Source organism: Hermetia illucens, chromosome 6 (assembly GCF_905115235.1).
Source record: "Hermetia illucens chromosome 6, iHerIll2.2.curated.20191125, whole genome shotgun sequence".
NCBI classification, from domain to species: domain Eukaryota; kingdom Metazoa; phylum Arthropoda; class Insecta; order Diptera; family Stratiomyidae; genus Hermetia; species Hermetia illucens.
The window spans coordinates 5,532,253-5,546,136 of record NC_051854.1 but is presented as its reverse complement, the minus strand read 5'-3'; the positions used below and the strand labels follow the sequence as shown (position 1 = coordinate 5,546,136).

At 43.9% G+C, this 13,884-nt stretch overlaps 1 protein-coding gene across 2 annotated transcripts; it reads right to left on the bottom strand.

Annotated features, from left to right (window-relative positions):
* Window positions 1-4,850: 4,850 nt before the first annotated feature.
* Window positions 4,851-13,773, bottom strand: LOC119660626. Of its 2 annotated transcripts, none has more exons than XM_038069331.1 (4): window positions 13,626-13,773; window positions 13,332-13,491; window positions 12,440-12,593; window positions 4,851-5,264 (listed from the first exon to the last, which is right to left on the bottom strand). In XM_038069331.1, exons 2-4 carry the CDS (start codon window positions 13,475-13,477, stop codon window positions 4,902-4,904), a joined length of 663 nt encoding a protein of 220 aa, XP_037925259.1. In that variant the 5' UTR covers window positions 13,478-13,491; window positions 13,626-13,773; the 3' UTR covers window positions 4,851-4,901. The 2 variants fall into 2 exon arrangements, with proteins under 2 accessions (XP_037925259.1, XP_037925260.1); XM_038069332.1 differs by having other exon boundaries at window positions 13,556-13,715.
* Window positions 13,774-13,884: the final 111 nt, after the last annotated feature.

The window sequence follows — 13,884 nt, the reverse complement described above, 5'->3', positions numbered from 1 at the left end:
GTTGTCATGTTATCCCTTGGTATCAGTAAATCGGGATACCGCCTAGAAAGAATATCGATCTTCCTTCGATTTAGGCAGCTCCCCGCCTCACTGATACTACCGGCTATCCTGAATATTGCCCTCCTTGCCTGCATCTGCATGTACAGATGGAGAAAGGTTAATCCCAGAAGGACCTCCTGGGATGCCGTTGGGCATGTCCTCATTGCCCCACTGATACACACAAGCCAGTGTTTGGAGCTTATGTAATTCCCTGGCTTGTGTGCTGAGTTCGGTTCTTTCTGCCCAGATTACCGCTCCATAGGTAATCATTGGCCTTACTATTGCAGTATCTATCCAAAGTAGTATCTTCGGGCTGCAACCCCATTTTTTTCCTGCTATGGATCTGCAAGTCATCAGAGCCCTCGTGCCTTCCGACATGTGTCTTCCAGAGTAATTTTTGGTCTAGCGTGATTCCCAAATATTTGACCTCGGTTTCTCGTTTCACCTCCATATCATGTAATCTTATGGCTCTCAGGTGATCAAGTTTACGCCTCCTAGTGAATGGTACTATGGTGGTTTGGCTGGGTTGATATGCAGTCCACCTTCCTGCACCAGGCACTAATAACCCTTAGTCCAGTTTGGATAGGTTATCTTCATATTTGCCCTTACAGATTAAAACAATGTCGTCCGCGTAACCCTGGACTTGCATTCCACCATTTGTTAACACGTCCAGGAGTTCATCCACTACCATACTCCACATCAGCGGTGATAGTACCCCACCCTGTGGACAGCCTTGAGTGGTGTTCATGATAATAGAATTTGTACCTGTCGGTACCTCTATTTGCCTGCTTTCTAGCATTTTGCCCATCCAGAATGCCAGGGTGTTTCCCACTCATTTGGCGGCTCAGGGCATCTTGTATTTCTATTTGCGATGTGTTGTCGAATGCTCCTTCGATATCCAAAAACGCGCACAGTGCAATTTCTTTTGTTTCTATGACATCCCGTTGTATCTCTGTCAGTTGATACAAAGCAGTTTCGATTGACCGTCCTGCCCGGTAAGCGTGTTGACAGTGATGTAGGGGATTACGCTTCAGAACGTTAGTTCTAATATAGTTGTCTATGACCTTCTCCACCGTTTTGAGTACGAACGATGTTAGGCAAATTTGTCTGAAAGATTTAGGGTGAAAAGGATCATTTTTACCCGCTTTCGGAATAAAGACCATTTTTGCTCGTCTCCATGCCCTTGGTATGTATCCCAGTGCTATGCTCCCGCTTATCACCCTCAGAAGAGACTCTAAGATAATTCCTAGGCCTCTCTGGATAAGTGCTGGGAAAATCCGATCTACTCCGGGAGATTTCGGTGGTTTAAAAGTTCCAACTGCCCATCTTAGCCTAGCTTCTGAGCATACCTCTTTTGCTAGTTTCCAGCTCTCCTTCCTTCCCCTTTTATTCGTTGTTGGCGTGTCAGGCAGAATGTTGTCGCCTGCCACCGTGGGGTAGGACCCCGGGAAATGAGTTCTGCGAAGCAGGTGTACCCTGTCCTCCTCATTCTCGGTAAATGTCCCATCTTCCTTTTTCAAGCAGACAGAGGATATTCCCCCGTCTTTGGCTACAGCCTTATACAGCCTGGTTGCTTCTATGATCTGTTCGATCCCTTCACAGAATTCCTTGAAGCTATTCCATTTCGCTTCCCTGATCGCGTTCCTAGATGCAGTCAGTGCATTTTTATACCTCTGTCAGTCCCCGGTTTGTTTTGCCCGGTTGAAGAGTTTTCGTGCCTCTATTCTCATTCTAGCTAGGTTCTGGTTCCACAACACGATTGTGTTGAGGTTGTCCACCACCGCTTCTAATTCCAGTTCGCTCCTGATGTCACCGCCCCCTTGAAGGTGGGCAATGTTGTTGCTCAAGTGCGTTGCGTAGGATTCCCAATCCGTTCTCCTGGGATTCCTTATTATTCTTTCTATTTCGGAGTTACCCTTAATGTCGAATCTGATTATCCTGTGATCAGACATAGAGGGTTCATCCGACACCCTCCAATTCCTGACCACTCCGTTCATTACGGTATTTCCTAGAGGTTTATCTAGTACCTCCTGTCTGGTGCTGGTCACAAATGTTGGAGTGTTTCCTACGTTGTACATTTCTAACTTATTGCTAAGAATAAATTCAAGAAGGTACTCACCTCTAAGATTGGTGTCGCTGCTTCCCTAGACTTCATGGTGGGCGTTGGCATCGCAGCCGAGAAGAAGTGGTAACGCCCTCTTTTCGCAATACTTCGTCAGTTTTGTGACTTGTTCCGGTGGAGCCCGGATTTCGTCTGCTGGGAAGTATCCCGATGCCACAACTGCCTCTCGAGTGCTCCTCCCGGCTTCCAATGAGACTTGGATAACGACGAGGTCCCCGGTTAAGAACTCTGAAAGACATATGTATTTTAAATTACGTTTAAGAATTATGCAAGCTCTTGGTTTTTCACAAGAGGAGTCCCAAATTACCTGCATGCTTCCTCCTTGCAGACCGCGAATCTGCCCCGGGTACACCCAGGGCTCCTGAGCCAGCACTATTCCATTGTTCTCCTTGGAACTTACCCTTGCAATCACTGCAGATGCTGCTCTCGCATGGTGGAGGTTTATCTTTGCTATCTTAGTGCTGGCCATTGGCTCCGTTATTGGTTGGAGCTCTTCTTCACTGTCGGAGTGTCACCCTCCTCCTCCGACATGGCGCTTTCCTGCGCATCGCTGTCCACCCTGAGCCCTAGGAGTCCTAGGTCTAGGGCCATTGGCTCCGTTATTGTTTGGAGCTCTTCTCCACTGTCGGAGTGTCACCCTCCTCCTGCGACATGGCGCTTTCCTGCGCATCGCTGTCCACCCTGAGCCCTAGGAGTCCTAGGTCTAGGTCGTCCAGCTTCTGCTTTTCACTGGGCAGCAGGTCTATTTCCCTGGTTGATCCAGTCCTTTCCGCCTCTATGGCTTTTGAGACTTCTTCAGGGACCTCGGTATGTTTTCCACCCGGCCTCCTCCGAGGTATCTTTCCTCGGCCTTTCCCTGTGCACATGCGCGGGTATATTGCCAAATCGGTAGTTGATATGGCAACTCCGACGTTTAATTGCCTCCAGGGATCGGTCATCTACCCCGATCGTGAGGAGTTTACCCTTGCCCTCCACCTTGCTTCGGAAGACTCTCCATAGTCGGGTATGGAGATCTTCATTCTGAGCGATTAGGAGGCTCATAAGGTCTTCCGTTTCTATTGCCGCGGCTTTTGGCAGAAAAACTGTCACCATCTAGGCTCCTGGTACATCATCTCCAGCACATGTTGACAGTTCCACCCCTTCCCAGCCTGGTAATCTAGGAACTATGGTTCTAACCCATTCTGCCGTGTCTTCTGTTGCGCAGTCCACCAGTATAAGCAACCCCACGACATATATAGATAAAATTAATGGACATACTCGATTTCGCTTTACAGTTCGTGGTAATGTGGCCCAATCTACCACAAGCAAAACATTGTCTCACTCCGGGAGATTCCTGCGGTTGATTTCAGCACAGCAGTGCTACGGCTGGCACCGATCATACTGCTCTCGACGGCTACTGTCTCCTACCCGGATGTCAGCACCTCGTCCGTTTGTTATTTTTATTTTTGTTAGTTGAGTCTGTGGCTTGATTTCTCGAGTAGTCCTGGAAGAATGTTTACCCTCGCTAGCCCGGCCTCTAGAGTAGGAGTCTTATTCGGAATTGAAGGTGCCCAAGGTATTCAGAATTCGCGTACTAAAGACCAAGCTCCCCATTGGCCGCACAGCCTTCGGGGTAGTTGTTCCACCTTGGCTAAGGGTGCTATTAGCACCTTCTCCAGTGTAGGGAGGACGATCCCCGGCCAGTTGTTTCTGCTCATTTCCCCGCCAGATCCACTTGCCCCTAACATATGACCAGCGGGCAAACAGATCCTAGTCAGTTGGATGAGCCTACTCTCAGCCCCCACACTCTTGGCCCGTCCGAATACAGTTTCACAACGAGGGGGTCGTGTGAGGACTTTCTGAATTACGCAAGTTTAGCTTGAAGCATAATCAGACCAGGCCACCCTGGGGCTACTGAGTCACATACACTTACCCACAAGCGAGGGCGACTGGGGCTCTAGGTCTTGTTTGGAGATTTTTCTGTCCTGTTTGCCCGAAAATATCTAATTGGTTTTCTCGAGGGAAATAATAAGTTCCTAATATACAGCTTCTCATCATATAAATTTTCTTGGTTAGACGAGAGAATACCAGCTCTGCTGAAGCAACAGGGTAGAGTTGTTCTGTGGCCTGAGAAGAACTATCGGATTTGCTGGTCCACTAAAGATTTTAGCCAATGAGTCTTAGCTCTTTTCTGCTGAAAACCCTAGAGTGTGTCCTAGATAAAGGTGAATTTCTTCCGGGGACTGACATCCTTGCGATCCACGTGGGCCATTGACCGATTGGGGACCAAACCTGGAAAACGCATTGTTGAAGTTTCGGAGATGAAAGCGAGACCTTCCTGCATTCTCTTTGCGATTGCCTAGTTTTAGCTGAGACAGAATGAGTCCTGACTGTATCTATTTAACCGGCTTATGGCTTATTTGATCACTCAGTTTCTACGAAATTCCTAATATTATCGAGCATCTCCTGGGGACTCATGAAGCCCCATTCAGATGTAGTAGTCTTCCTAGATTAGTAACCATCCATGTTAACTTGAATATCTTTTTATTTCGTAAAAATAACAACCAGAATAATTAATAATTACTGCAACATAAATAGAATGAGTAGAGAACATGTGCATGATTCAATTATGTATCTTCTATCTACTAAAAGGATGAATCTTAACATAGAATAGATTACACTTTATCAATAAAAGTAAAATACAATAAAATATTTTTTGGTTCTTTTCTACAACAATATCAAGGATACATTACGGATCGTTCTAAACGCGTAAATTCGGATTTGTGTAACGGACATATTTCAAAAGTGCATCGTTCTCTTCACAAACAAATGGTTTACGATGATGGCATGCAACATCGTGCCAATTGACGCCATCCTTGTAGAATTGATTCAATACGGCCAGGCAGTTCTCAGGAGCACCACCTTGTTGGAATTCACGATTGTCAGGTTGGGGTTGGTTAATACCACCGGTTGGTGACCAGTCACCTTGGCTTCGATCGTTCGTTGGTCCCAATTTTTGGAGTACTGCAGTCCAGAACCATCCATTGACGTTGACCGGTTGTAAATCTGGACGTTCGCATCCTTTGAAGTCACATAGACGTCCACTCGTCCAGATGTATTTTACCTGAAATATGAACATTTTTTAATGAGATTTATCTGTATCTATATTTGTAGGTAACGAAGTGGATTTTCATAGATAGGAGGAGGAGACTAGGGGTGAGTGGAAAACCTTAGAGGATAGCTACTTGTAGAGTCCGGATTAGACCGCCCAATTAGAAATTATCCATAGCTGCATAAAACCAGATTTGACCATAAAAGATAATTTCCTGCATGCCTTTGCCCTTTATGAATGGAGATTTGCTATGCAGACGATGGGTACCTATTTCATGTACAAGTAGGTGAATGGGAAACCAAGTGGATTTGAAAAGCCACCAAAACCCGATAGACTACCTCACAAATAACTATTAGAGACCATTAAAACGTAGTTGAATCAGCTTCAAGTGAAGCCACTACGCCATTTAGATATTACATAAGATCAGCACGCGCTGCTTTCCCTGCATTTTCATCCGATTAAAATCTTGCTTAATCAACTTCCGCCGGAAGAAATCTGAAAACCAGCTTTGAAGGTAACGGCTTTATTGAACTATCTTTTAAAAAAAGATATATTACAAAACTTTGCTAAAAATATCTGTGAGAAAGTCTTCACTTGGTTATCTCTCTTGAAAGTGCCATTACAATATCATTAGCCTTCACTATACCCATCAAACCCGCAAATATACGCGAACATTTTCTGGATATAAAACAGCGTAAACATTCTCCATCAATATGTAAAATATTTGAGGAAAAAATGTAAGCATTTTACTCTACACGAACTCATCTGATGTTTTATTTATGCCTCCTCAAGTTGATTTCCTCACCGCAAAGTCTTGGGATTAATTTAAGACCCGTCCAAGAAGAAGCCACAGTGAGTACCACTGTACAAAGAAACGAGCTTGGAATGACTAATTTGTGCAGTGAATTTGGTTTCACTTTCTCTGAAATCTAGCACCCAACAACAAACCTGCTAATGAATAGATAAACAGAGTCGACACGACACAGCATGGGCTCGGTGATCATTTTCAAGAGTTCTTTTTTGCCAGGGCCAGAGGAGGCTATCGGAATAGACGATCAGATGGCACCCCACAAGGAAGACCCATAGGGCCCAAGGTGCTCGTCGGAAGTCTTGTAACTTTCAGATGATGGCTTCATTTGCCTGGGGTTTTTTTTTGGGAGACGGGGACTCATTTACAGATGGATCGATAGTTGATTATTTTGAGTGTTAATGGGGCTAATTTTCCGAATTAATTAACAACCAATGATACCTCGTCAAATCAGCGATAATTTCTAAATTATGTTAAATAGCCGACTAACTAGTTGTTGGACAGACACCACTTCCCAAAACGACTCTACCTGACACTCTATGAGGTAATAGCGTGCTTGAAATCTCTTCACGGTCAAAGAAAAGAGTGAAATTATTTTCAGCCTTTTCTTCTCCAACTTATGAATTATTTCACCTTATTCAGAGGAAATATGATATGTTTGCGTTTTCCATTCAGATATACACTTTTGCTGGTAGAGTTGACAGAGTGTCTGGTTGGTATCACGTAAAATTAGTATGGATACGACAAAGATAATTCGACATGCCGCACGCAGAATATGTTTAAGAGCGTGGCTATGGTCATGAAAATGTCTTTTGTCGCTTTTATTTGTTATGAAATTTTACACAAGCCATAGCGTAGACAATTGAAATAGTCACACGATTTCCATTTGAAAAGGTTTAGTAACTCATTTCACTTTCAAAATGTGGTGTATTTGAAGGGGATACCCAGGCATATCTGCATTCGGATCGATAAACTTGGAAGTATGACTAGGATGAGGTGAGATGAACTTAAAAGTTAAGAAAGTTGTTAGTTCAGAGAATGCCTTGCCATCCGGTCCCTCCGCCGGTCGAGTTCAATCTTCGTCGCAATAAGAAGAGCCCGAGCATAATGCGTAACACGACTCCAGCTGCCAGCCCTCTTCAGCATCTTTCTAACAATGTTATCTGAAAAGAGCTCCCCTTGTTCAGCGTCGTCCGCCACTCCATTGCAGAACACACAACCAGAAAATCGCGCCTTCCCCATCCCGAGCGACTGAAAACCTTCATGCCCGTTTAGAAGTTGGGTAAGGAAATAATCAATCTCACCATGCGTTCGGTTCAACCAGGAGTCTAAATTGTCGATGAGCCGCGCAGTCCTCATTTTGCCAAGGGTGCGTTGACGTTCTTCACGGGCAACCACCTCTCATAAGTTTTCGCCCTTACGGCGGTAGATAGCTTTATACTCCTTGGCAAGGAGCGCTACGGGGATCACTCCCACAATCACCACCACGGCCGGTTCTAAGACAGTGCGATAAGCAGATGCCACTCGCAAAGCTCCCCGCTCTGCACTTGAGCAACGTGCTTACGGTGCACCTCCTTCTCAAGGGCATCAGCCCATATCTCCGCGCCAAAGTGCAGAACCAACTGCGTTCGTCCCATAAGGAGACGTTTCCTAGTAGAAATAGGGCCCCCAATATTCGCCATCAGTTGCAGCCCTTTACGCTGCTGCTTTGATTTGTTCGTGGACGCTCCTTTTTGAGTCGACGATGACATACCGACGACCCTTGTGACCACGACCAGCATCCGATTGGAAACAACGGGGAGACCAACAGGAAAACGTCTATCGTAGCTGAGAGCAGCAGTTCTCGACCATCTCATAGGATCATCTCAGACGCAGTTTTACAAGCTCCTGATCAAGTAAGGGTTTGGCTGCAAGAAGCCTTAGCAGCATCTTAGACAGATAGACTCGTTCGTAGGTACTCCATCTCTGTGGGTTGTCAGTGTCAAGTGTAAAATGATTGAATTTGCTTCTACTAAACGTGGGCAAATTGCTGAAGATCTCTAGCCTCGAATAGTAGACAACTCTTGCGCATAAACTCCTCTTCACAGATCCTTCTATTTCCGGTACACGCCGATTTCATCGTCGCAGCAAATATAAACCCCGCAGCTAAGGAGTTAGCAGCGTTAAGATTCAACATAACCCACATGATCTTACTCACTAGGCAGCCAATCGGTAGCCACCCTGCAGTGTTTGCTAATAAGCTGCAACAACGAGGACGGTCCAAGTCTGGTGCACGCAAACAACAACGAAGCCCCTTCAAATTCTCAAGTGCCTGATGGCCCCCCTCCTTCTTTACAGCTTTGGCAATGCGAATTGTAGGGTATGCTGAGCCTGGCGGCATAGTCCCCTGTGGGCCAGTGCCCCGTGCAGACCGCCGTAATCTTGAATGCATTTGAACGCGTCTGGCACGGGAGCTCGCGTGATCGGGGCTATGTTATGAGCGGGCCAAATCCTCTTTGACTTGGCACAGGTCCATCTAAGGCCCGCGGCTGTTAAGTACCCGACGAAGGGTTGCAGGAGCAGAACCTCGCCTGGCCGATCCGGCAGCCAGGTCAATACACTTTATTTTCCTATGTCCAGGAACCCAGAGGAGCGTGCCCTTAAACGTGCCGCCCAGACTGTTCAGGATGTCGTCGCTCAATACAAGGCCTTAATGGCCGCTTGGAAGTCGGCCAGATTGACTATGTTACGCTTGGGGACAAGATCATCCTTAAGCCATCGAGATAGTCCGTGGGGAATGCCCAGATTTTCCGAGGTACTTCGTTTAGGATGTTACTGTGGCCGTATGGCTTCGCTGACGGTATTGCACAACATAATTAATGTGGAGGTGTAGGGGGAGGAGATACAAGAGTACATTGAGAGCATATACGGGGCAGGACTGCAGAGCCCCAGTAGCATCTACACACACGGTTCTTTGAATCCTATTAAGCTCTATAGAGCCATGTTCGATACATACCATGATGTTCAAATTAGGCCTACGAACTTCGTACTTTTGGTACCTTATGCTGGCAGATGTCGGATCAGGCATCACCGATGCAGACCTTTTATCTGAACACTGGTTCTTAATGGATATGCGAAGCGAATAGTAAATGATCTAATCTTGTACGGTAACATGAAAATTCGATCCGTCCGCAGGCTCATCGATCCTCTGTATCATTTCACCAAGGGGCGTTTTCAAGATCAAAAGAGTAAGTCATTATCCGACCATTATTCAGCCAATTGCCCAACACGGTCCACCTCTTTTAAAAGGGAATTGGTACATGACGAATTACTGACGATTATAGCCCTCTGAACAATTGCACGATCCGGAATCAGTACTCACTGTCCATTATCGAAAACTTATTGCAGAAGAATAAATTTTTTGTTTGAGGATAGAGCGGTCCAAAGACGCTCACTTTTCATTTGGCCACCCCAAACGAACTTTTTAATGGTCTTTCTCCTAAGGATAATAAGATCCATCTATCATGGTCTCGCGAGGTAAAAACTGCATTTCAAAAAACAGCAGAAATCAATCGTTGTGGCCCCTAGACGTCTTTAACATTGCTAATAATATTCCCCGAAATATTTAGTACCCATTTGGATTCTTTTCCAGCAAAGTGTCAAACTGGGGAAACACTAGAGCACCTAAACCGCAAGCTACTCACTGCTGTTGCGGAGAGATCCATGGAAATCAGGATGGCGCTCAGAGAGTACTTGTTCTAGGAGACTTCCTAGGGAATGTGTTCTCGGCCCGGTTATTTGCCGTTGACCTCTAGTTGGACTTTTATGGTGGTTGTGGTCGTGGGCTGAGCTCCTTGCGGGCTTAAGCTTGCGCTGTGTAACTCGAGCCTCGTACCCCGTACCCCGTTAGAAAGGCCTCGCATTCAGTGGTATGAACGCTGAGCCTGCACTCAGTATAAACCAGTGCCAGTGTGCCAGTCACAGCAGGACTTGGATTGTGGCCTCTAAACCAATCCGTGTCCGAAGAAAACCTTGGGATTATGCCTGCACGGTAGGTACTCATGTTAAACCCCCAGGACCTTCATGTACTTTTAGGACTTTTCATGTGTTATTCAATCCTTACAAGTTTATGCTTTCCAACACAATGGCTGTACATGTTCAAATAAAAATAAGCCCTGATTTTAGGGGCTCTAATTTCCGACCAACAAAATTCGATTGATATTATCCAATAAAAACTATATTTTAATTTCTTTGATAAATCCAACGTATTACTATTCATACTCATATGTATATTTGGTATTTTTGATGGCATATTAGATATTTTTCAAATTATAATATGCAACGGTCATGCTAATGACGCTTATACATGCATATCACCAGTATATGTATAGTCAGCTAACGTCCACTTCCATTCAAATTCTATGATATGCAAGAGACCCGCTCCGCTACTTCTTTATTATTGAAGACGATTTGCACATCTTATAACTCTTGCGTAACGCTTCGATAACGTCTTTTGTTTGATCAAAAAGAATAATGCAATAGACATTTGCTTTTTTCAAAAAATCTTTTGGCTAATTCCATCATGAAATCATAGATTTTAACATTTAAGATTGCGGTGAAAGAGAATTGATAGCTAAGGGGGACTGCAGTTGGTTACAATCGGGAAATTTACTTTTTATTAATTATTGTTTTTTTATATTTTCATATTTGCTGGGAGCCTTCCTTCTTGCGGTGAATATGACCCAATTCTTTCCAATTTTTTGGGGAGATATTGGTCAAAAAAAGGGCCTAACCTTTCTCCAGAAAGGCCTGTGCTGTCAATGGTGACATAGAGGTCCATAGTAGTGAAAAATCGGGATGCACCCCGAAAGTGCTACACTAGCTGCACATTGCAATAGTAAGACCACTGGCTACCTATGGGAAGGTAATCTGGACAGGGAGAACTCGGCTCAGCACAACAATCTTGGTGTTACACAAACTTGCACGACTGACCGTATCAGTGGGACAATGAAGACATGCCCAACGGCATCCCTAGAGGGGAACCTTCAGAATGCCAAACAGTATCAGCGAGGCGGTGAGCTGCCTAAATCGAAGGAAGACTGATATTCTTTCTAGGCGGTATCCCGGCGGTATGAGTTACTAGTATCATAATGAGGTTTCATTCCGATAAAAAGAGTTTGAAACTCGTTGAAGCAACAAGGAAAACTGGGAGAGCGTGACTATGACATACGGTTTAAACCAGCAGCAGCAGGTTGGACCTCGGGCAAATGGCGGAACTGGTAGCAAAACGTTTCGATATTCAAGAAAGACAATTTTGTCCGTTTGGTGGAATTACGAAGGTGTAATTTACTTCGAGCTGGTTCCAACTGGTCCACCCATAGACGCAGACCTCTACTGTGCTCAACTTTTGGACTGTGACTCCTTCAACCCCGACTTTAACTTTAAGTGGCAGAACTTGCTATTCTAACCGACAGCCAAGCGACTATTACGGCACTTAGGTTCTACCAGGTGAATTTCAAACTAACATGGGAATGTTTTAAAAGACTGGACACGCTCGCTCGCTCAATAAGGTCTGGATACTCTCATCGGGTTAAACGAGGTGGCCTGAAAATGTGGACGAGCTGGGCTGGAAGGCAGCAGAAACACCTCTATACGGGCCAGAACCATTCTGTGGATTCGGAAATGGGTTCATGGTTACCACGCTTTCGTTCGCTAAAAAGGACGAGGAACGGCTGCGAGAGCTGCACTGGGGGAAGTTACTAAGAATGGAACAGTCCAGGGTGCTCATGGGAAGATACGAACTCAAACAATCGAAAGATTGTTTAAACCTTACCATGAAGACCCTCCGGATCATAGTAGGAATTTTCACTGGTCAATGCAGGCTAAACTAAAACTTCGGCAAGCTAAGGATATCTAAGGACTATGTCTCCAGATTCTGAGAGGAGAGCGATGAAATCCCCACACATGGTCTCGGGCAGCGTTCGCCTTTGTGCAAATTAGGTTGGGACACTTGGGAGAATACTTAATAGCGGTTCCTGTCGATTATAAGTAGTAAAGGTAATGAAGGAGCATAATAGTTCTTTCAAGACGCAGTGCAACGTCCCTTAACAATATTATTATTCCAATACTATCCTCTTATGAAGTATTGTCCTACAATGAAGGCTGTGGGATTACAGCTACAGCTCCCGGATCTAACCTTCATACTATCAGTAATGCACCTACGCGCCTATCATCCCCTGAATGCAATGCAGGTGATAAATAGGCAGTCAAACACAAGCATCCATAATCAAAATCGGAATTTGAATTTCGATCCCACTATCAAAATGCTGGCACTAGACCATGTCAGAGTCCACCCCTTCAAATAAATTGCGTTTCTTTCTTTTTTCAAAAGTGTACTTACATTTTCGTTAACAAGTCGGCTCTTAATCCATTCATTTTCGTTACTTGTTTCCAGTGAAATAGAATCCATACAACGTTTTCGGCAATAGTTTCTAGCACTCAACCAATCTTCTTCGACTCCTTTTAGAGCTGGATCCCGCCAGGAGAAGAAGTATCTAAAGAAAAATAAATAAAAATGGAAAAGAATTATTTTTTTTTTATTGGCTAAAGAAAAGTTTTCGGGGAATATTGTATTATACTCGTAATACCGAAGTTCTGTATTCCTATTTGAATTAATTGATTTTTAAGAAAAGAGCATAATTTACTTTTTAATTTATTCAAATTAGATTAAATTAATTCGCTCCCGATAAAGATTTTCCCCAAAAAAAGCGCTTCCTTTTACTCGTTTTTTTTTCTCAAAATAATATTTACATTTGGCATAGTTGAAATTTGGAGATTTTTAAACCAGTGTTGAAAAAAAAAGGGAAAGATAGAAAGCATAAGATACTTCTGTTCTTGGTTAAACATTTTTCAATACAAATAATGTATCTCGGGAAACAACTTTTTATCAGTGGTAACATACTGATTAACAAATATCACCTCTATGATTATGTTTTCACTGCCGAAGAGAATAGTTGGTTCCCGGAAAACAGTATTTGTGAAATACAAGTAAAAATGTTTAGCCAAGAACGGAAGTATCTTGTACTTTTTCCATTAATTATTTCCACCGGATCCAATTGGTATAGTTCTCATGATATCACATTTATCGCTATGAATAGATATTTTCTAGTTGGTTATCCAACTTAACCAATTTAACAAAATTATCTTTTATCTAAAGTTGAAGTAGTGGGTTCACGAGGTCCTATCATATGTGAAATAATCTTAAAGAATTCATGAATTTTCTCACAACTCACCCCTTTCCATCGGGTGTCCTCTCATGTATCACTCGCTGGGCACACAGAGCCGGTACGGGAGGATCCAAAACTCGTCCATTTGTAAATTGTGTAGATCCAAGGCTCACAACTCCAAGCAAGCACGCAACAGCAACGAACGCCTTCATGATCACTTGATTATCTGTATTCAAATTGAAAATTTCACTTTTCACTTGTTGATCAAAGAACACACTACATGTACGTACTAGAAATGTGTAAATTAACCGTTGACGATCGTCTCGTCTTAAATAAGATATTCAAATAAAATCCACACACCTTCCTTACAATTTACTCCTCTTGCGACACTCTTATCGATAGATAAAAGATAAATGGGATTCGTTGATATTCCTTAGGTTAAATCTACACAAAACAATCACAGGTGAAATGATAGTAAACGAAATGGAATGGAAGATAAATGTTAACTGGCAAAAAATTCCATTTAGCCTACCCTTATATCGAAAACATAAATATCGATGGTTTTGGTGGGAGTTGCATTGATGATGGCGGGAAAGTCATGTTTGGTGCTTCAACTGCG